The 23,767-nt window shown below is 46.8% G+C and overlaps 2 protein-coding genes across 2 annotated transcripts in view; one reads left to right on the forward strand and one right to left on the reverse strand.

The window, feature by feature from the left end:
• The window catches only part of EGFL8 (EGF like domain multiple 8), a 309,298-nt gene that overhangs the window by 73,692 nt on the left and 211,839 nt on the right, over positions 1 to 23,767 (forward strand). The gene's annotated exons all lie outside the window — the stretch shown is intronic.
• Positions 1 to 23,767, reverse strand: part of LOC137528756 (complement C4-B-like) — a 158,322-nt gene that overhangs the window by 14,219 nt on the left and 120,336 nt on the right. The window contains exons 30-37 of the mRNA XM_068250296.1: positions 22,074 to 22,225; positions 16,657 to 16,812; positions 14,509 to 14,568; positions 12,190 to 12,280; positions 6,763 to 6,925; positions 5,160 to 5,250; positions 3,422 to 3,496; positions 2,149 to 2,251 (exon numbers count right to left, since the gene is read on the reverse strand). Coding sequence (XP_068106397.1) covers positions 2,149 to 2,251; positions 3,422 to 3,496; positions 5,160 to 5,250; positions 6,763 to 6,925; positions 12,190 to 12,280; positions 14,509 to 14,568; positions 16,657 to 16,812; positions 22,074 to 22,225 — 891 coding nt within the window. The remainder of the gene's footprint in view (positions 1 to 2,148; positions 2,252 to 3,421; positions 3,497 to 5,159; positions 5,251 to 6,762; positions 6,926 to 12,189; positions 12,281 to 14,508; positions 14,569 to 16,656; positions 16,813 to 22,073; positions 22,226 to 23,767) is intronic.

A 23,767-nucleotide genomic window follows, 5' to 3' on the forward strand; every position in this document is an offset into this window, starting at 1 on the left:
AATTTCCAACCAATCCAATCGGATTGCAATAGATTTTGGGTACTTATCAAAGCAAAATCTATCGCAAAATTGATCTGAAACTGAAATTTCTTATTAGATCCATCTAATAGGATCCGTCTAATCCATCTAATAGGATCCGTCTAATAGGATCCGTCTAATCTGTCTAATAGGATCCGTCTGATGTTAAATTGTACTGTGTAGATGAGGCTTAATATGAGGGCCAACAGATTTTGAATACTAAAGCTGGTTACACACGAGATAAATCTTTGAAAAGTGATGGAGCAATGGTCAAATCTGCAATAATCTTTGTAAAAAAAAATCACAAAACCCCTCAAGAGAGCCAGACCAAAGTTATTTATCTCTCAGATCCATCCTTTTGGATCTGAGCTGCATATGACTGCCCGTTAAAGCAGTAGGATCAGCCATACCATTCCAGTGAAAAAAAACACATATATAAGTAGATAAATACTTGATCTACTTACATAACACATGTATTGTACTTTCCCTGTTTTGATTTCAGTGAATGTTATATAGTAAATGACGAGAATTCTGTTAGTGGTGGGGGCCATGTCTTTTGCCCACAGTTAAAGAGACTCTGAAGCGAGAATAAATCTCGCTTCAGAGCTCATAAATAGCAGGGGCACGTGTGCCCCTGCTAAAACGCCGCTATCCCGCGGCTAAACGGGGGTCCCTTCACCCCCAACCCACCCCCCGCAAAAGTGTGTCGTAGAAAGGTCGCAGAATTTCCCTTCCTGGAGGCAGGGCTAACGGCTGCAGCCCTGCCTCCAGTCGCGTCTGTCAGCGGCGCATCGCCGCCTCTCCCCCGCCCCTCTCAGTGAAGGAAGACTGAGAGGGGCGGGGGAGAGGCGGAGATACGCGCTGACAGACGCGCGTGGGGCAGGGCTGCGGCGGTTAGCCCTGCCCCAACCAGGAAGCGCTCCGCCAAATTACGGAGGGGATTTGGGGGGACAGGGACCCCCGTTAAGCCGCGCTATAGCGGCGTTTTAGCAGGGGCACACGTGCCCCTGCTATTTATGAGGTCTGAAGCGAGATTTATTCTCGCTTCAGACTCTCTTTAAGGCTAACTCGTGATGTCATTACTGCCCTTTACTTTTTTTCTTGTCTCCTCCAATCGCTGAGTCACCTCAGCCTTGCTTGTAAACACAAGTGATTAGGGGATTAGGTTTCAGATAAGCAGTAGGCAGGGAAATAAAGGGAAGAGGAGGAATATATTATAGGTAAAAAGAATCCCCAGCATGCAATTCTTTGGCACCAACTACTAAAGGGCCAGTTCTCCTAAGGTATGTGATAACTCCAAATCATAACAGCAGAAAACATTTTGAAGGTTTTGAATGCAGGATTAGCATCTTTATCACTTAATACACTCAGACCAGTTGCTGTTGAAATTTGATTTTTATGGTGACGATACCGCTTTAAACAAGGTGTGTATGAGATCTCCAGATATTATACTGTAGACTATGAAAGCATTTTGCATGTATACAGCATCTTTAGAAAGATCAGTCTTTTAAATCTCTGTGACAAACCTATGTGACAGATAAATTCCTCAGTTTGCAAAGATTTTTATCTGATGTGTGTATTCAGCCTAATAGAACAGACTGTGTAGGTATGGCTCTTATACTACATGAAGGTGGAAAAACTGGTGTGATTTGTCATTTTCCAAACACTTTTATCTCGTGTGTATCTAGCCTAAAGCCCCCTCTACACCATGCAATTCCCCGTGCGATCGATCGAATTTGATTGGATCGAATTAGATTGGATCGATTAAATCCGACATGTCCGATCTGGATTTGAACGCGATTTGATTGGTAGTGTGGCTGATTTTGCATAGTTATCAATGCAAAATTGACCACACTACCGATCGAATCCTGATCAAATCCCGATTGGACATGTCGGATTTAATCGATCCAATCGAATTCGATCGATCGCACGCGGAATTGCATGGTGTAGAGGGGGCTTTAGTGTTGAAAGGGGTAACAAGGATGCAGCTGATTCTCCTGATCTGCTGTTATCCAGACTATAGAAGATCTGTAGCCGCCTCCCATCCCAGTCCCCTGCCATGTATGTCAGAGCTACCTGAAGTCCTGAAAGAGGGAAAAATGTGGAAAAAAGAGGGACAGAGAGATTTACCTGGCTCATAAAAGTCATACAGTAGTGCGGAGGCCGGCTGCAGGGGGGAGACCTTCACCGTTTGATACGCTTCAAATGACACCATCTGTTCTTTATCGGTGACCTAAGGGGAAGGCAGAACATGGCTACATACAGAGGATCCTTTTAGGAAGAACATGGCTACACGATCCTTAAAGGGGAACTTTTGCCTAAACAAACATACTGTCATTAAGTTACCTTAGCCATGTTAATTAAAATAGATATAATCTCTTACCCACCCTGTTTTAAAAGAACAGGCAAATGTTTGTGATTTCATGGGGGCAGCCATCTTTTTGGTTGAAAGGAGGTGACAGGGAGCATGAGACACAGTTCCAACTGTCCTGTGTCCTGATCACCCCTTCCAGTTGCTAGGCAACGAGAACAACAACATCAGAAATCCCATCATGCTTTGCACAGCATCAGGGGAAAAATGCCCAGGCAGATTTATTTTGTGCAGCTAAAAATGAGGCTTGGGGAAGAAAAACAGTTCTGATGCTGTGAAACTGTTAAATAAACCCCAAGCCTTTTTTAGTGCTGCTGAGTAGATTTTTAGTCTGGAGGTTCACTTTAAATATAAAGCTGAGTGCTGTCTTCTTCTCTGCGCTCAGCTCCAGCTTCACTTCACTTCCTGTCCGGGGAAGTTTAAACAGTAGAGGGCGCTCTACTGTTTAAACTTCCTGTCGGGACAAGAAGAAGTGAGGCTTCACTGGAACCCAGCGGAGAAGGAGCAGCAGGGACAGAGGGAATACACGCCAGCCGTATCAGGTAATGTAGTGCCGCTAGCGTCGGTCGTCGGACATTCGAACGCCGCTATTGACGCACTCCCGACCCGCCGGCGATTGAGCGAAATCTTCCGAGCGGACAGATCGACGGGAATGATCAATTTCGGACGGAAATCAATCGTTTAGTCGGCGTTTGCGCAACGGTTTCACAGCAGATTCGATCACAGTGATCGAATCTGCTGTATATCGGCGGGAAGTGGTATAGGTGTATGGGCCCCTTTACCTCAGCAGGATGTAATTGGTTTATTTGCATACAAAAGGGATTGGATTGTGAGCTCCTCCTAGGGACAGTTAGTGACAAGACAATATACTCTGTACAGTGCTTCGTAAGATGCCAGCGCTATACAAATACTTAAATAAATAAATCTTATTATTATAAAAGGTGGAAACCACTATGACTGATGTATGCGGTGCTGCTCTCGTTACTTGGCTTCAGTTGTACTTTAATCCTAGTGCCGTTTCCTCTTACAAACCTTGTCGAAGTACAGGATGACTTTTCCTCCCTGGACCTCATAGTGGCTGATGTAGTTTTCTGGGCCGTCCTTCAGCTGCCAGAATAGAAGAGAACACACATGTGACTGACAGACATGATAACCAGGAGCAGATATCACCAGGCATGCACACAGACTGAAGCAGTGATTTACTAAAGGCAGTAATGTAACAAGGAAAGACGCAACAGCATGTACCCACCGTGAGTGAGACACATAGGAAAAAGACATTTATTGTATACTTTACTCTGGTAGTAAATATATACAGTATTTATTTTAATATATACACTTTTTATTAATATGCACCGGTATTTTCAATTTTATGCAATGGCGTTCCTTTAAAGAGACACTGAAGCGAAAAAAAAAATATGATATAATGAATTGGTTGTGTACTATGAATAATTACTAGAAGATTAGCAACAAAGAAAATATTCTCATACTTTTACTTTCAGGTATATAGTGTTTTTCTAATATTGCATCATTCTCTAATATGTGCAGATTACACAACACTCTGCATTCAAAATTATTCTTTCAGAGCAGTCTGTGAACTAATGACCTCTCCTCTGGCAGAGAAAAAGTAAACAGTTCAATAACAGTTGAGATAATAAAAGTCAGATAACAGCCCTCTCCACGACTAAAGCTGGCCATACACTAGGCCGATTCCCCCCCGATCGACAGCAGATTCGATCACTGGGATCGAATCTGCTGTCACATCATTCACGCTACACGCTAAATTTCGATCTATTTCGTCCCGAAATAGATCGATCCCGTCGATCGCTCCGTGCGGGAAATAACCGTCGATCGTCCGTGGGTAGGGAGCGCGTCGCTAGCGGTGTTCGAGTGCCCGACGACCGACGCAATAGAGTGGCAATACATTACCTGCTCCGCCGGCGTGACTCACCCCGGTCACCGCTGCTCCATCTCCGCGCTGGTCTGGTCTCCGGGTCCGGCATGCTTCACTTCTTCTAGCCTGGCAGGAAGTTTAAACAGTAGAGGGCGCTCTACTGTTTAAACTTCCTGACGGGCAGGAAGAAGTGAAGCATGCCGGACCCGGAGAGCAGACCAGAGCGGAGAAGACAGCGAAGACCTGGGGACAGGAGTCGCGCCGGCCGGAACAGGTAATGTATGCGGGCATGCGGGCAGGGGGAGGAGCGGCGGCAGCGCCACCACCACCACAGATTGTGAACGGTTTCAGGCTGAAATCGGTTCACAATCTGTTTGCAGTAAAGGCAGCCATAGGATCCCTCTCTGATCAGATTCGATCAGAGAGGGATCTATCTGTTAGTCAAATCTGATGGCAAATGGACCAGTGTATGGCTACCTTAACTTAGTCGGAGAGCTTAATGGCTTGTTTGCATAGAGATAACAACTGGAGTTTCTCAACTCTTCCTGTACTGGAAACAATTAGACTGATGTATCTGATCTTAATGTTTTATTTCTTAGCTGTACTACACATACAAATCATAATATCATAATTTTTTTTTTCGCTTCAGTGTCTCTTTAACTGCAAGCCTCCAGCCTAGTTATCTACCCACCTCCTGTAAGCCCTCCCAGAGTGCATTCATTTTCAAGTTTTTGCGATTTTGTTTTTTCACATTAAAGGGTGTCATTTTTTTTTTGTTTTTTTTGTTTTACATATTGGAAAAATGTATTTTTGCAAATATGTTATCAAAATCCAAAATAGCATTTTTAAGCAACACTGTTCAGGAGTGATTTTTCTCACCTTGTTCAGGTCTTGTATGCTGGGTTCAAAGCCGCTTAGCAGGGTGATGTCAACAATAGCCATACCAGAATTTTGTGCGCCATCTTTCCTCCTGAAAGAGAGGGGTAAAAGGCGAATAGGGTACTTTGAGGGCCCTTTTAGACTTGCAGGAAATACCTGGGTTACCCTATTTTACCGCAAGGGGCCGTCTATGGAGACTTTCACACTTATTGTGGTCTCATAGCTCTCAACTGTCCCTCTTTTGGAGGGACAGTCCCTCTTTGGGAACCCAGTTCCCCGTCCCTCGTCCCTCTTTCTTCCTCATTTGTCCCTCTTTCAGGACTGATGTACACATCTGGGTAAATATATTTACTTTTCTACTGAAAAATGTGTTTGACACTAGATTTAATTCCCATCCAATTTTTGAGATTGGACAAGCTGGTGAAGAGACTTCTAGAGACTTCAATGAATTTCCGGACAGGAAGTCTCTAAACCTAGGAACTAAAGAAGAGGCCCAGACAATTGGGAACAAGGGATAACACCCAGGAGGAAAGGCAGGTTTATGGTTCACAGGGGTCATGGGTCCTATAAGGCCTAGTTCCCCAACCCTGTCCTCAAGGCCCACCAACAGTACATGTTTTGCAGAAAACCACAAACCTGCACAGGTGAAGTAATTAGTGTCTCAGCAGAGCTGATTAACTACCTCTGTGGATTTCCACAAAACATGCACTGTTGCGGGCCTTGAGGCCAGGGTTGGGGAACACTGCATAAGGGACGAGCCCCTACCCTGTCTCATGAGGGAGCGCATCACAGTAGTAGTGGAGCAGATCAAAGGATTGGAGGTGTCACATTTTCTAAGGTCAGCATCTATAATCCGAGGAGTGGCAGCAAGGGGGTATGGAATAAGGGCTTGCGCCACGAAAACCCAATGTTTGGAAGAAGACATCACGCCAATCAGACAAACGACTCAGGACTGAAGCTTAATAATACTTGTTGAAGTCCGGTAACCCTACACCCCCCAGTATTTTAGGTAAGGTCGATATGGATAGCGTATGTCGTAGTTTCTTTTCCCCCCAAATTAATTCACTAACTTTTGTTTGAATCTTTGCCACAAATTGTTTGGGTAAGTAGATTGGAAGAGTTTGGCAAACATAAATAAAACGGGGCAAAAGATTAATTTTAACCGAAGAATTATGGCTACCCAGGATAGATGTGGCTTATCTCCCCAGCTTTCTAAATCTCGATTCAAGGTAGCAGCCAGTGGAGCAAAATTAAGAGCAAAAAGCTTGGTTAAATCTTTGGGAAGAAAAACTCCCAGATATTTTATTGCTTTGGACGCCCATTTGATTGGGAAGTTCATCTTACAGTTAAGCTAGGTTCGTCTTGTGGGCCTCAGATTTAGAAAAATTAATTTTAAAGTTTGAAATTCTGCCAAACTTTTAAAATCTAGTTATCAAATTGGGAATGGTTGTGATCGGGGTCCTAATAAAAAAACAAAAGATCATCAGCGAAAGCAGAAACTTTAAATTCTTTCCCACCAATTGAAATTGGATGTGTCCTTTCATTACGACAAGAATGTGTTAAAAACAGTACAGACAGGTGGCTGCAGTGATGCTGTCCTTACCTGAATGTGACATCATAGTCCACCTTCACTTGCTTGTCTTTGGGTTTAGAGACTTCTCTCCTTGCTCTGCTGCGCAGGTCATGCCAATGGATGTTCTGCAGGGGTTCATCAGCCTGAGCCTCATCATCTTCATAGTCATAGTTGTAGTCATTGTCGCCTATTCCTGCCCAAACACAGATGCTGGGAGGTAAGTGAAAGCCAGGCGGGAGTCACAGCCACCATCCCGGTCTATACAACACACCCTGATGAAGCATCCAATGGGGATGTGAAACACGTAGGTGGGCAGATATTCTGCGGCTGCGTGAGGCCTCAGCAGCGTTCAGTGGCATTCTCCGTGAGAGGGCTGTAACATCCTGCGGGGTGAGCGAGTGCATCCAGGGATGGAGCCCAATGCTCATATCAGGAGAGACAGACTCTATGTGGTCGCAGTGCCTGCGGAACAACTGTGTACTAGAAGGCTCTATTCAAACGGGGTGAGATCCATCCATATATATATATTCCCTGATTCATGATAGCTGGACTGTGATATTGAGCTACTATAGTGAGCTTTGCCAACTGATTGAACTCATGGGTATTGCATATTTTCAAACTTTACCAGCACAGGACCTAATATAAAGGGGGCCCCCATTTGTTATTAATATCATTTTTTTTGGACATTGGCACAGGTGTGTAAGGGATGGTTGCGCGGACGCATGTGTTTTGTGCTGAGCTTATTCTCAGGCCAGAGAGAATTCATTTATAATCTGCCACATGGTACCTTTAACCAAATGGTTGCAGTCAGCGTTATAGGAGCTGGGACAAGGTCCTCCAGCACCCAAGGCTGAGACACCAGAGTGCGCCCCTCCATTCCTCCCACCCCAGCCGTCACACACTGATTGCTATTAGACTAAGAGGTACCCCAGGGCCCCCAACACCTTAATCTCTAGATATCTGGCTTGCAGTCACTGCCATGTATCCCCTGTTCTTATTTCTCTCTGCTTCAAACACAACAGGGGAATGATAGCTGAGTGAGTTGTGCGCCCCGTCCTACACTGGCCCTGAGGCTGGAGCCTCTCTCTCCTCTGCCTTGGCCCGGCCCGGCCTTGGTTATAGCAAAATATTCTGCTGTTGTCACTTGTTTTTAATATCATGGAAGATCTATCATCTTTCATAGACGGTGGGGATTTTGTTTTAGATGTATTTTGTATTTTTCAATAAAGCAAGTATTAGTATACTAATGGAGGCCTTGTGACCTATATTTGTCTGTTTTAGTCTATACAACTTCCTGCAGCTTCACAGCCACTATCCGGTGTTATGTCTGATCCGGTTAATTGATTTTTGCTGTTTCTAGCCACACCCCCTTCAGCACCTCCCTTTCCCTAATAATTTATTTAATGTCCTAACTAGAGGCGATGTGCCTGGATATATGTATGTTTATTCTTATCATTGACCCCTGTGGCTAGGGTCCAATTCGGTGCACTCCCCCTTCCCCTGTATGTTTGTCAGCATGCAGACAGCTTATGCTGGTGTATGCGCATGGTGCACATGGACACATAATGTTAGCTCCCTTGTGCGATTGGTAAGATGCACTGTCTTTCCCAGGAGAGGAAGTTAGGATGTGTGCTCCTAATCCATTGATAGGTTTGATGCAATGAATGTGTTTGCATGTCTGCACTATGCATGTTACAGGGCCAGAGTTAGGACACCTATGTTTACCTGGGTACTTCTGCGCAGTATAGGTGACTAAGCATAAGAATGCATTCTTCTGTGAACTAAAACCCTGGCTTTTAATTTAGCTGTAGGGATAACAGTTGTGCCTGGATAAGTAAATCTGTGAATGCATTTGTTTGAACATTTGCATGTGAGTGTGCGAAGGGTTAATTGATTTTTTATGTCTGATCCCACTGCCCGGAAGCTGCCTTCCTCACTGAGTATCACACATGCCCAGTGGGACGTTAAATACAATCCTCCCAAATATCTCCGCTTCCAAACATCCTACACTCCCCAAATTTTCAGGGTAGAAAGGGGACCCCCCGAACTACCCCTGTGCCAAATGACAGCCCCCAAACCCCGCTTGTTTGCAGAGATAGATTACAGAGAATTATCTCGGGAACCAGCAAGACTTGGGGGCTGCAAGCTGGCACAGATGTAGTTTGGGGGTCCCCTCTCTACCCTGAAAATTTGGGGAGTGTAGGATGTTTGGAAGCGGAGATATTTGCAGTGATTAGCTAGGCAGCACAAATGAACAGGAAATGTGGCAGCACAGGCTCCCACTGCGCATGCGGGGCAGCGCAAACTTACAGGCAGCACGATCAGATACAACATTGACTTCCTGTAGTTTCACAGCCACCCCCCCCCCCCCCCCCCGATCTATACAACTTCCTGCCGTTTCACAGCCACTATCGGGTGCGCGGCGGTAACGGCGAGCGATATCGGGACGAGCGCCGAACACGACAAAGCCCCCGGCTCTGGTTCCCTAGTGTATAAATGTACATGTGCGCATGTGTGCGTTTATACTTTACCCGTCCTGTGTCGCGGTGCCCGTCCGTCTTCCGAATTCCATGAGCAACATACACGCACTGGAGCAAAACACGCCAACGCGTGTGACGTCACGCGTCAGCAGCATGTATACGGCTAATGGAAGAGCGGCAGATTTGGAAGACGGACGGGCGCGGCGACACTGGACAGGTGATGTGTAATCGCACACATGCACATTTATACAGCGGCGAGGCAGATGTGGCGATTCCTGAGAGATTTAATGCTGAAATTGATCGGGAATCGACCTGCGGTGTATGGGCAGCTGACAGATCTCTCATCAGATTTGATGAGATATTTGTCTCCTGGTCGAATCTGCCCACCATCGTTAGATGTATGGCCACCTTAACATAGTAACACAAGTGACAGTGACACAAGCACCGATAAAAACAAACTACTGCTGTCTGCGTACTGTCAGTTAGCCAGTTAATCTGACTGCCCTTTTAAGTTTAAAGCGGAACTGTAAATACATTTTAAGCACACTGTTTCACTTATCTGGGGCTTCCCCAAGCCCCCAGCAGCCGTCCTGTCCCGCGCCGGTCCTGCCCGAGCCGCCGTTCTCCCGCCGCCAGCTACTTTCGGTTTCGCCGCCGGGCCACTGCGCCTGCGCGGCTCTGGCCACGCGTATCCTTTCTTCGCGTCCCCTGCCATTGCAGAGGGGAACGCAAAGAAAAGATACACTTGGCAGGGCTGCGCTGGCGTCGACTTTGAAGTCTAGGAACGGAGCTGGCGGCGGGAGAATGGCGGCTCGGGCAGGACCGGCGTGGGACAAGACTTGCAGAAGCCCCAGGTAAGTGAAACAGTGTGCTTAAAGGGGAACTGAAGAGAGAGGTATATGGAGGCTGTCATGTTTATTTCCATTTAGACAACACCAGTTGCCTGGCAGCCCTGCTGATCCTCTGCCTCTATTACTATTAGCCATAGCCCCTAAACAAGCATGCAGCAGATCAGGTGTTTAAGTGGTTCAGACTTATAAGGGCCCGTTCAGATCAGAAATGCGGATGGCCATGCGTGCGTAACGCAACGTGTACGAACGCATGGCCATCCGCGTTTGTGTGCGTTGCGTGGCTGATCCCATCACTGAAAAGTGAATGGGACAGCCACGCGTTTTTGCAAAATCTGCGTGCAGCATGCGTTCCCGGACCGCACAGGTCCGGAACGCATGCAGTGTGAACATCAGACATTGCACTCTATGCAATGTCTGATGTCGTGCGTTTTGGCCACCTGCACGCGTTTCCAAAACGCGGCTGGAAACGCGTGCAGTGTGAACGGGCCCTTAGTCTGATCTGACAAGACTAGCTGCATGCTTGTTTCTGGTTTTAATCAGATACTACTGCAGAGAAATAGACCAGCAGGGCTGCCAGGCAACTGGTATTGATTAAAAGGAAATAAACATGACAGCCTCCATATACCTCTCTCTTCAGTTCCCCTTTAAAATGTATTTACAGTTCTGCTTTAATGCCTTTTAATGCATTGTGTTACGTTGCAGCATGCTTTTTTGCAGATGCCAAAATGGGACGCAACCTAACTCAATGCAACGCATTAAAACACATTACCGTAAGTGTAAAAGGGCCATCAAACAATCTCCTTAAAGGACATCCAAGATGAAAATAAACAAAGGAGATAAACAATTGTGTCTTTCCTCCTTCTTCTAAAAATGACTTTTTTTTTTTTAATTCCACAGTTTTATTTTATATTTAAATCTACTTTTTAAGTTTTAACTGTTTCATGACATTTTCTCAATGACACATTCATTGAAGTATGCCAGAGCTAAAATCTTTAAACTATTGACCCTCTTTATCTCTTTCCTGCTCTCAGAAGCCATTTACTGTCAGGAAAGTGTTTATGGCTGCAATTCCTTATCACAGGGGGGGGGGGGGGGGGGGGTTATGCTGTAGTCTGACCTGTCATTTGCATACCTGATGTTTAACTCTTTCAGGCAGAGAAAGAAAAAAGAATCACTGCATAGTTATTTGTGTGTTTGGCACTGTACGTACACATGCCTATCGCATCATGTCACATGTCACCTAGGGTGTCTTTAAAGAGACCCTGTAACAAAAAAAAGTTCCCCTGGGGGGTACTCACCTCACGGAGGGGGGAGCCTCAGGGTCCCAATGAAGCTTCCCCCTCCCCTGTAGCTGCAGAGAATCCAGAGCTGGCTCCCCCGAAGTGGCCTGGAATCCTCCCTCAACAAGTCTGACAATCGCTGATTTATTTACCTTTCCTGGCTCCAGCGGGTGGCGCTGTTGTATCTTTTTAGCAGCCGGAGAGCCGATACCGAATAGGTAAATATTTACATCCCCGCTGTTCAGGGAGCTTTATCGCCGCCGCCGTGGGATGGAGGAGGACGGGGAAGCCTCAATAGGATCCAGAGGTTTTCCCCACCCAAGGTGAGTACCCCCCAGGGGAGGTTTTTCTCATTACAGGTTTTCTTTAAGGTACTATTTACTCTTAATGCGTTGCATTGAGTTGTCACATCGCGTCCCATTTTGGCAAATGGGAAGCGACGCAATGCAATGCAACTCATTAAGTGTAAATAGGGCCTTAGTCAAATAGGCATGATCAGGATTCGGAAGAGTGATTGCTCTGTAAGCTGCAGTCAGGTCCCTCCCTGTTCACTGATAGCCTATCATAGTGCTCAGTCCCTAGTGGACTTGAGACTGAGTGGGAGGGAGAAGTGACCAGGCAGCTGATGGTCGCTGAGGTGATGAGGACTTTTTGAACTGGTGCACAGGCTGCACATTGCACTTCTTCCAACTATGGAAGGGTAAGTGTTGGAAAGATGGAGGGCAGCATGCAATGCAGCAGCGAGCAGTGGTGACATTAGACCTCCCAGTCAGCCACTAACGGACCGATTCAGTTTTACAGAATCTGCTAGTGACAGGTGCACTTTAAGAGGGGGTGGTCACTCACCTGGGGCATCTTCACCATGAACTTTAATCCCCAGCTCAAGCTCTGAACAGGATGAGGGAGGAGGCTGCATGACGTTGTATCTCTTCAGGATCTGGACAGGGAATTAGACAGCATGAGAGGGAGTATTAGTGTCACACAGCAGTTTGGGATGTGAAGGTACTTGAGTCACTGCTAATGAGTACAGTCAGAAGACTCTTTTATTCTGTTGTCTACACTGAAGAATGTGTGCACTTTGTCCCCAAAACCTTCATACCCCCCCCTATAAACCCCATCACTGGCGAGAGATCATCATGGCCAGTCAGAGGGGAAGCTTTGGCACACAACCAATCAGGCAAGGGTGCTGTCACCAGACCAGCCAATCACCGCTGCCCGATGCTCCTTTTGCTAACTAGTGCAGACAAACATTTAGACGATTGTCTCGTGGGCGCGACCATGGCATCGTCATTGAGCCAATCACTGCACTCGATCAGTAGCAGTGACCTATTAGATGTCACTGCTACTGATTGAGTGCTTTGATTGGCCTAATGACGGTGCTGTGGTCCTACCCGCGATATGATGGGCACCAATTAGCAAAAAGAGCAGCAGGCGGCTGTGATTGGACGATTTGGTGTCAGCACCCCCACCTGATTGGTTGCAGCAGGTGCCACTGGTCGAATAAGGATGGGACTGCGTGGATGAGGAGGGTAGTGTGAGTGCTAGGAAGGCAGGTGGGAGAGCGGAGAGGAGGCAGGTGCCAGGTGGCCCAAACTGTTTGTCCAAACGCCGCCCCCTAGATTTTGCTGCCTGAATCGCGTAACTCAGGTGGCTTCATGGTTGGTCCGCCCCTGGTCTAGGGGGTGTGGCTTGCACTTGGCTTTGTGCAAAGTCCAAATTTGCAAACTTTCCAGACTATCTTTTGCATACATGAAGGTAGTTCTGATCACAAAAATAACAGTTTCTCTGTTTGGCCCTCTAACTTAGTGGCATAGCAGTACAGGATGCCAAGGTTGCAACCGCAGCAAGGCCCCTAGACTTGGGGGGCGTCATGGGGTCACTACCTTAGCTTTTTATTGGTGAAGTAGGTGGTAATGATTACCTCTATATGTCCTTTGATCAGAGGCGGGACAAGGTCCTCCAGCACCCAAGGCTGAGACACCAAAGTGCGCCCCTCCATCCCTCCCACCCCAGCCGTCACACACTGATTGCTATTAGACTAAGAGGCACTCCAGGGCCCCCAACCCCTCCAACACCTTAATCTCTAGTTGTCTGGCTTGCAGTCACTGCTATTTATCCCTTTTCTTATTTCTCTCTGCTTCAAACACAATAGGGAAATTAGTTGTGCTCCGCCTCCCACACTGCGCCCTGAGGCTGGAGCCTCTCTTCCCTCTGCCTCGGCCCTGCCCTGCCTTTGATTATTAGCAATCGATAACAAACCATTCCTTTTTCAGGTGTTCCTATTCACCGATCCGTGGTCTAACCAGTGGTGAAGAGAACACACGGAGGGCGATGGTGGTGAGGTACATATATCTACGCCCCTGAAACTAATGCTGCGTACACACTGGCGACTATGGTCGTTTGAAACAGCTAATTAACGATCGTTCCGCCGACAATCGGGGAAAGAATTTTACCCAACGATCATTAACACGAACGACAAAAGAACGACATCGGGAAGATGGAAATATCCAACCTGACGGATCGTATCTACCTACAATCGTTAAAAAACTATAGTGTGTACAGACATCGGCCGAGAACGATCGTTACAAGGGCCAATGCCCCTGCATTGAATTCTGCCCAGCTTCAGTACTTCCTGTGTAGCGCGGCCGTAAAGATTGTTACATTGCTCATTTCAATTAAACTTTGTTTTCAAGTTAACAATCATATATTTGTATCTATTGTAACTCCATGTTAGTGTTTTTTTTTTAGTTTTATATAAATATGTACGCAACATTTCCTTCTGATCGTTCTTTTCTGCGAGAACGATCGTTAAAATGTGTATGATGATCGCTGCATCCCATCGTTGCATTCCTATCGTTGGCGTATCATTCGTCTTTCAATTATCGCTACTAGCGAACGATCGTTATCGCAAGTGTGTACGTAGCATTACATGAAGTCTCAAGGGGCGTACATATACTGGCGCTGCTCTGACAACTAGTTAATGTGCAGAACAAACTAGGCAGCACTACCAAAGGTATTACATACTTTACTTTCATTTCTAAGACTGCAGCGATTAACCCAGTGATCATTTGTTCCATGTTCAGGTGCACTACAGGACAAGCCATGTTCCCCGACACTGATAAAATATGGTTGTAAACAGCAGGACCAATCACATGTCATACTCACTGTGACTGTTCCTCTTCCTTTTCCTGAAAACTTCACTTTGAATTTTTTTCCCAGTGATCTCTATGGAACAAAAAAGATTCATAATTTACTTTTTAAACCAAAAACAGTGAATTTTCCCTCCTGTCTCTCATAGCTCCCAACTGTCCCTCTTTCTTCCTCATTCTGCCTGATGTACAGATCTGTGTACATTACATAGATGTATTTTTCTATTGAAAAAATGTTTAGTGGATATCCTTTAAATTGAAATATTTCTTATTTTCAAATGTTAATATCAAGTAAAATTAACCAGAATAGAAAGGACCAGTGTGGTTTGAATTATAAAACAACATATTTTACTTCTGAAATCTTAATGGCAAGCCTGACTAGGGGTGTGTCGGGGCGTGGTTTGGGGTGGAGCGTAAAGGCGCGTACACACGCCTGATCTCTTCCAACAACGGGTCGTCAAACCCGCCCGCGGGGCGGCCATTCTGCGGAGTTTTCCAGTGTGTACAGTCTGTCGGCAGGCTGATGAGGCTGGTTTTGACTGATCCGCCGAGCAGATCAGTCAAAACCACCCTTATCAGCCTGCCGACAGACTGTACACATGGGGGAACTGTCGGCAGAACAGCAGCCCCTGATGACCCGTCGCTGGAAGAGATCAAGCGTGTGTACGTGCCTTAAGTGTCCCTCTTTCTTATCTCAAAAAGTTGGGAGGTGTGGTCTCTTCCTTTAAATAGACCTAAGATGAGGACATTACCAAATGGACAACATGCTCCGTTTATAAATACCAGATCAAGTTAAAACTAGACGACCAATCATAGTGACCAGGCCATATCACAAGCAATGAAGAGTGTTTCACCAAATTCATTCCATAGTGAAATTGTCGATTTCACTTTTGGAGAGATTTTAGGAAAAATAAATCCCCAATTTTGCAATGGAGAATTGGTTGATTAACCCTCTGGGCGATACAATTGCATCGCCCAGGAGGGGGCGCAGCACTTTGTTTTTTAATTTATTTTTTAAATCATGTAGCGAGCCCTGGGCTCGCTACATGACAGCCGCTGCGCAGTGGCATCCCCCCACCCACTCCAATCAGAGTAAGCAGGAAATCCCGTTCAGAACGGGATTTCCTGCTGGGCTTCCCCGGTCGCCATGGCGACGGGGCGGGATGATGTCACCGATGTCATGGACATCGTGACGTCAGAGGGAGTCCCGATCCACCCCTCAGCTCTGCCTGGCACTGATTGGCCAGGCTGCGCAAGGGGTCTGGGGGGGGGGGCTGCACGGCGGATCGGCGGCGATCGGAAGTTACACGCAGCTAACAAAGTGCTAGCTGCGTGTAACAAAAAAAAATTATGCACATCGGCCCACCAGGGCCTGAGAAATCCTCGTGCGCGATATACCCCGAGCTCAGCTCGGGATTATTGCCCAGGAGGTTAAATGGTACATTTTAAAGTGGGATTATACACTGAAAGCTAACATTAGGAACATAAAAGAACATTTGAAAACATTTCCAAGCATTCCCTGTGTGTACAAAACTTACTTTCACTGAAGAGAGCAGTACAGGCTTGCTTATCATTGGCTAATTAGCAAATGTAATCGATGCCAGATAGGAGACACTCTATGTCTGCGTCTTCAATCTGCACCCCCCCTTTCCTGCTGAACAGACTCATTGCCCTGGCCACAGCTGAATCAGCAGAAACGGAGGGGGCAGAGTGAAGATTCTTGCCTTTACTGATGACAAGAAATATGCAAGGCTGTACTGCCCTCTGCAGTGGAAATAAACAATTTTACACACAAGGAATGCTTGGGAATGCCTTCAAATGTTCATTTACATACCTAAGAGTTGTTACTGAAATGTTCATTTTCAGAGCATAATCCACCTTCAAAAGGAGTTAAGAAGGCGGCAGCATTCTCCGCCTGTCAACCTTCACTAAGCATCACCAATAGCACTCCTGTAAACCATCATCAATAAATAATCCTCATATTGGCAGCCCTGATGACAAAGGTTCTGAGACTGCCTCAGGGTCAGGGCTCATTGTCATGGTGGCCGATCAGGGGTGGCTTTTATCTAGGCCAAGAAGCGTTGTCCAGTTGTCTGAGGTAGAAGATTGTACTAGTCAGGCCAGTGAGGGGCGTGTCACCACCCATGCATGCCACACTCCTTACCAGCTCTTTTAGCACGCTGTCACCAGAGCGCAGGGTGAAGGATTCCGATTGAGATCTCTCCAGCGAGTTAATAAATACTTCTAGTTTGTCACTGCGATCCGGTTCGTAGGTCCCAATCCAGTATTCTGACAGCGCCTCCAGTGCCATGACTGTGTCCTGCAGATAAAGCAAAGGAAACGTGATGCGTTAGGCAGGCGTACATATTATTACACTGCTGTATATTCCCAGCAGCGTTAAAAACTATTCCCCCTCCAAGTTGTAGCAACTCAAGGGGACACGTAATTCAGGGTCCAGCTGTTGCCGACACCCAAATTACCAGTACGCGGCCGCGGAGTTTAGTATTGCAGATATAGCAATACCAGGCGCTAAGCGCCACACAGTGTGCACTGAGTTGAGCTGTTTCGACTAGGCAGGGGTTATACTTGCGTTTTCTCGAAATGCGAAAAAGCACATCATGTATTTTGATAGGCCTGCCAAAATTTCTGGAAACAACTGCAGTTCGGTTTCGATTTCTGTGTTTTAGAGGGAGTCTAAAGCGAAAAAAACAAGCAAACATATGTACCTAAGGAGAGGGAAGTCTCTGGGTCCTAATGAGCCTTCCCTCTCCTCATCCCGTCATTCCTGCGCTGGCTCTCCCATTAGCAGTCCAATTGGCCGGAGACTGCTCTCTTCTGCTTTGGGTGGGCTTCGGAAGTCATCAGGAGTACTGGGGCTCCTGAAGATGGGCGGCTCCATAGTGCGCACGCGCCCTCACTTGCACACTCGTGCATACGCAATACAGAGCCGCCTGTCTTCGGGAGCACTCGGGCTCCCGAGGACTTCCAAAGCCTCCTGCAGCAGGAGATTTAAATGGGGGAGCCGGTGGTGGAACGCAGGGACCAGGAGAGGAGTGGGGGCTCTATAGGATCCAGAGCCTTCCTTCTGCTTAAGTAAGGATCTGTTTTCTTTCTGGCTTCAGATTCTCCGTAAAAACTGGCAACATGCACTTCTTCATCGCATGCCCCAGGTGATTTCTCATTGACAATCATTGCTACTGTAAAAAAAAAAAAGCCTACACGCAAACAGACAATTGCACATAATAATAAAAAAAATCGCCTGTGAGAAATCATTTGCATTTCCTGACGATACATTAACCCCCTTGGTGTTATGATTCTTTCCGGATTTTAGAGTCTAAAAGTGGTGCAATTTTTTTTGCACCCTTTCAGACCCTAGAACCTTATAAAAAAAAAAAAAATCATGCTGTCAGGTAGATCTGCAGCAGTTCCACATTCACTCACCTCCCTGGCTCCAGTGCTGCAGTTTTCCCCCATCCTCCGGGTGGCGCTGCAACTCTCAAGTGAGATTGCCGGCTGTCGTCATGACGACAGCCGGTGATCTCACCTGGAGGAAGCAGAGCCTCGGAGTAGCGGAAGAAGAATGCCGGCCGACGTCATGATCCCCTGGGAGGTATGTAGAAACGCCCACTGCGAGCATTGCTCTGCACACAGCCTCTGGCGGCTACCCCGAGCAGAGGTCGGGATTACTGTTCTGAGCTGCGGTTTTCCGCCTCGTTCCTAGCTCCGGAATACCACGAAGGAGGTTGAAGAAAAGAGTTACTGATGTGTTAAAAAAACAGTTGTCAAGTTTTGTATTACTTTAGACAGGTTTGTGGACACTACCTGTGCCTTACCTTTTTTCTTGCTTTTTTCTTGCATACAGTCAATAAAAAGTATGCTTCGCTGCCTCTGTTAACGCACATCTTATGCGGTAACGCACGCATGCAGTGTGTTGGGATACTGTACTGCATTGGAACCCAGTGCACCGCATGCACTCTGAAGGTTGCATAGACTTACTATTCCAGTGTGACTTTCTGCGTTAAAATGCCCAATAAAGTTGCACCGCAATGCACCACTGCGAACGCAGCCTAATTCTTGGCCTTTATCTTTAAAATAAGCAAAGAGCACTAAAAAAAATAACCAACACCACCAGGCGTTTGTGCAGTGGAGGAGGGGAAAAGATTGAAGTAAAAGGGGCAATCAAAGGACGGGGGAATAAAAATAGAGCAGTGATCAGACCTGATCTACAGATCGCAGATAAGTGAGTAAAGATGTCACATTGGGCTCTATTCACAAAACATTACCTCATTACCTGATTTTACCGATCATCTTCTCAAGTTACAATTCACTAAACCCATCACCGTACAGAAAAATCACCGTTCCCGACTAATGAGGTAAATTACCGACTTGTGCGGTAATGTCAAGCAATATCAATTCACAAACATTTCCGCATGTCATTTACTGGCCAAACGCATTTGTTTGTTTTTTTTCCAGCTCACAGCAGCCAATAACTGGCTCTCCCCCTGCTGTCTCTGTACAGTAGATTTGACAGACAGCCTTTTGGGAGAGCCACACAGCCTGCTTCTCACTCTGATTGGATGCTGGTGGGTCTTTCAGTGTATCAAAGCAGAAGAAGCTGACAATTCTTCGGGCATCCCTGCATCCCTTTAGATGTGCTTATTTGTATTGTAGCACACAGAAGAGCTCCCCCTGGTGGCTGCAACATATCTAAAGGGATGACAGTATGCACAGTCTGTAAACCTCCCACACAGCTCCCAGCGCTAATCTACTTTAGGGGACCCACCGCAAATCCCCATAGACTTTCAGCTGTGCTGCAAAACGGAAAATTTCTTCAGTTTGCTTGTTTAAACCCCCACAAGCCTTATAACCCCGGGTAGCTAAGCATGCCCTCTAACGAATTTTGCGGTTTTCGGTAAATAAAACCTTTTAACTGACTGTATAGGAGCCGCTGAACGGCCGCAATTTCAGGTCCGTCGGCAATCTTAGTTCTGCTCTGCAGGTCGTTTCTTCCTCCTCATTGGAGGGATTGTTAGGTGGGGGCGTGCCAGCCTTTGTTGGCAGCTAATAAACCCTCCAATGAGGAGGAAGAAAGGACCTGCACAGCAGAATTAAGATGGCCGACGGACCCGAGATTTAGGCTGTTTGGCAGCTCCTACATGGCCAATTTAAACTTTTTTTTTACTGAAAACCTCAAAATTCGTTACAGGACATGCTTACCTAGCCATGGATATAAGGCTTGTGGAGGTAAACAAGGTGAAAGCGGACATTTGTTCCATTTTGCAGCACAGCTGAAAGTGTCTATGGGGATTTGCGTTGGGTCCCCTAAAGTAGACTAGCGCCCAGCTCCCTGCCTGCTGCCCTGCTAGAAGGCTGGTAAGTGACACTTACCGACCAGGGCTTAGTGAATTGAGGTATGTTTGTTCTGTAAATTATGTAACTTCTGCCTCATGGGAGAAAACTTTTATGGGTACTTATCCGATAGCCGGGCGCATCCTCTAGGTGGCGACAAAACTCCACCAGAGTTACATCTTTCCCTACTATCCATGTCGGCCTGGAGGAGGAATAGTAATTAGCGCCACCTGCCGGATGCGCCCAGCTAACGGATAAGTACCCTTTTATGAATTTGGAAAAAAAAAGTGTAAAATACCACATGAGGTATTTTACCGTTCAAAATGATTTTACTGAACTGCTTATTGTGAATAGAACCCAATGTGTGAGAGTGCAGTGTGGGATGTGCAGGGAGCTGGGACAGGCATAAGGCAGCTGGCAGGGTAACAGGCTATAGAAATGTAGCGGTTGGTGTGTAGAGGTTGGCTTAACGAAGACTTTTTTTAAGCAATACGCAGGCAGCAGGATCTCAGATGGGAAATCAGCTAATCCTTACAACTGAATTATAGGGTTGAATCAATATATTTATATTCTAAGATCATTTGAAGGACACTTCTTATCATTATTATTATTATTATTTATTGTATTTATAAAGTGCCAACATATTACGCAGCGCTGGACATTAGTTTAGGTTACAGACAATATTTAGGGGTGACATACAGCACAGCAATATGACAATACAGGAATACAAGAAAACCAGATCACACAGCACAGTAGGAGTACAAGGTAATGCTTAGTCACTGGATGGGAGCATAGAGATTAGGCAAGTTAGGTTCACTCAGATGCATAGCATGGGTGCACAGAAATGGAGGTGCATGATCAGGTAGGACACAAAAGGAGGAGGACCCTGCCCAAAGGCTTACAATCTAGAGGGAGAGGTAGGGACACGAGAGGTAGGGGACCAGAGTTTAGCTGTGGGTTTAGAGCAATTGTGAGGGGTGGTAGGCCAGAGTGAAAAGGTGAGTTTTGAGGGCCTTCTTGAAGGTGTTGGAGGGGGCTGCCCTAATGGGTGGAGGTAGGGAGTTCCATAGTGTTGGAGCGGCTCTTGAGAAGTCTTGGAGGCGTGCATGGGACTGGGTGATGAGGGGGACGGTCAGGCGAAGTTCATTGGAGGAGCGGAGTGAGCGGCTTGGTGTGTATCTCTGAGTAAGATCAGAAATGTAGGTTGGACAGGTTTTGTGGACAGATTTGTAGGTCAGACACAGTATCTTGAATCTGATTCTGGACTGGATAGGAAGCCAGTGGAGGGATTCACGGAGGGGAGCCGCCCTGGTGGAGCGATGGGAGGAGTGGATAATTCTGGCTGCCGCATTCATGATGGACTGCAGTGGGGCTATTCGGGTCATAGGGAGACCAGACAGAAGGGCATTGCAGTAGTCGAGGCGGGAAATTATGAGGGCATGGATGAGGAGTTTGGTGGTGGCAGAGGTCAGGAAAGGGCGAATCTTACAGATGTTACGAAGGTGGAAGTTGCAGGACTTTGTGAGGTTTTGGATGTGGGGAGTGAAGGAGAGTGCGGAGTCCAGGGTTACACCCAGACAGCGGGCTTGAGAGGTAGGGCGAATGGTAGTGTGGTTAACAGTGACCTGCACATCTGGGAGGTCCAGGGATGACCTGGGTGGGAAGATCATAAATTCTGTTTTGTCTAGATTTAGTTTCAGGAACCTAGCAGACATCCAGGAGGAGATGGCAGACAGGCAGGAGGAGACCTTGAATTAAGAGGGATATTTAGGCTGCCAAATGTATTTAATTTTAAACAATGCACATTGCCTGGCTGTTCTGCTGATCCTCTGCCTCTAATACTTTCAGCCATAGCCCCTGAACAAGCATGCAGCAGATCAGGTGTTTCTGACATTACTGTCAAATCTGACAAGATTAGCTGCATGCTTGTTTCTGGTGTGATTCAGACACTACTGCAGCCAAATAGATCAGCAGGACAGCCAGGCAACTGGTATTGTTTAACAGTAAATGAATACGGCAGCCTCCCTTATCTTTTCACTTCCGTTTTCCTTTAACCTCTTCCTGCAAAATGGATGTTTTAAAAAATCTGTATTGCAGGTCAGAGGATCGGAGTGCACCCACGGTTGCCACAGGGCGAGGTTAGGCCTTCACGTGCACGCACGTGCTTGCGCAGCCACTTCCCTGCACTTATGGGCTGTCGGAAAATGGTTAAGCTTTATGTTTTTTCCTTACCTGGGTAGATTTAAAGCCCCCACCATAGTTTTGCTGCTCGGAAAGCCAGGTATACAGCTTCTTTGCGTACTCCAGATCCTCGTGGGCCAGAGCTGCCAGTAGCCCATATGATGCAGTTTCAACAACAAGAGCTGAGCCTTTCTGGCCAAGTTCTGCAAGTGGCAACACAGACATACAATGGTTACATTCCCTGTGAACTCGGAACAACTTAATCTGCTAATCCAACTTTTAAAAAATAATCAATATTAAACTAAAAGTATAAGCTCATGGCAAGGAAATGAACAGCGCTACTTCAAAACAGATAGGTGCCTACCTGCAAAAGAGTGCAAGCCCCACTTGTGGGGTCGAATACACACCGAGCATACACATGACCTGTCTACCACTAAAGAATGTTGGTTTCCTGTAACAGCTTGCATGCAACTCGTCCCTCCCACTGCGAAGAAGTCATCCTTGATGGGAGGGGACCTAACACTAACTAAATCCTAACCTATTTATGTGCATAGCCTGGGTGCGGCCAACCAAGTAAAATTGAAAATTGCGCAAAAGGTGGATCAGCGCATCACCAGGCCTTCTCCGAATGACCTCCAATCAGAGGTGCGCTGAGCCCACCCAGAAACTGCAAACGCAACTTGAACCCAAACAGAAGCTCTGCATATACACCAAAAGCAAAGCTGTTAAAGAGACTCTAAAGCGAGAATAAATCTCGCTTCAGACCTCATAGATAGCAGGGGCATGTGTGCCCCTGCTAAAACGCCGCTATCCCGCGGCTAAACGGGGGTCCCTTCACCCCCACCCACCCCCCCCCCGCAAAATCAACGACCAACTTGGTCGTAAATTTTGCTCTTCCTGGAGGCAGGGCTAACGGCTGCAGCCCTGCCTCACAGCGCGTCTATCAGACGCGCATCGCCACCTCTCCCCAGCCCCTCTCAGTGAAGGAAGACTGAGAGGGGCAGGGGAGAGGCGGAGGTATGCGTCTGATAGACGCGCGGGAGGCAGGGCTGCGGCGGTTAGCCCTGCCCCAATGCGGAAGCGCTCCCCCGCTGCACGGAGGGAATTTGGGGGATCAGGGACCCCCGTTAAGCCGCGGGATAGCGGCGGTTTAGCAGGGGCACACATGCCCCTGCTATCTATGAGGTCTGAAGCGATATTTATTCTTGCTTCAGACTCTCTTTAAGTGGGAGCAGCTGACCAAAATTGAATTACATTAGTACATGGCAAGGAAATGAACAGCGCTACTTAGAAACAGATAAGTGCCTACCTGCAAGAGAGTGCAAGCCCCACTTGTGGGATAAAATACACACCTAGCATACACATGACCTGTCTACCACTGAAGGATGTTGGTTTCCTGTAACAGCTTGCATGCAACTTAAAAAGTATAAGCTGACAGAGCAAATTAAATGGGTCCCCTGTTAACAGAGTCGGTTCGTCCACAAAGTAACTTAGTCAAGTGCCTAGGGCTTGGCGAGCATCAAGGGGCCTGGCTGACCACAGGGGTGGGCCAATGTCTTTATATTACCTGGGACTCCATTTCACCTTAATCCATCATTTCCTGTTATATGACATACTGTTATATAACATACTGATGACCCGGCGTTACCCGGCTATGTATTTGGCTGGTGTTGGCTCCGCCCACTTTTTCTAACCCTAACACACAATTACTCAATGACCAAGTTTGTGAGCTTTGGCATCAATAA

The sequence above is a fragment of the Hyperolius riggenbachi genome, chromosome 8 (assembly GCF_040937935.1).
Source record: "Hyperolius riggenbachi isolate aHypRig1 chromosome 8, aHypRig1.pri, whole genome shotgun sequence".
NCBI classification, from domain to species: domain Eukaryota; kingdom Metazoa; phylum Chordata; class Amphibia; order Anura; family Hyperoliidae; genus Hyperolius; species Hyperolius riggenbachi.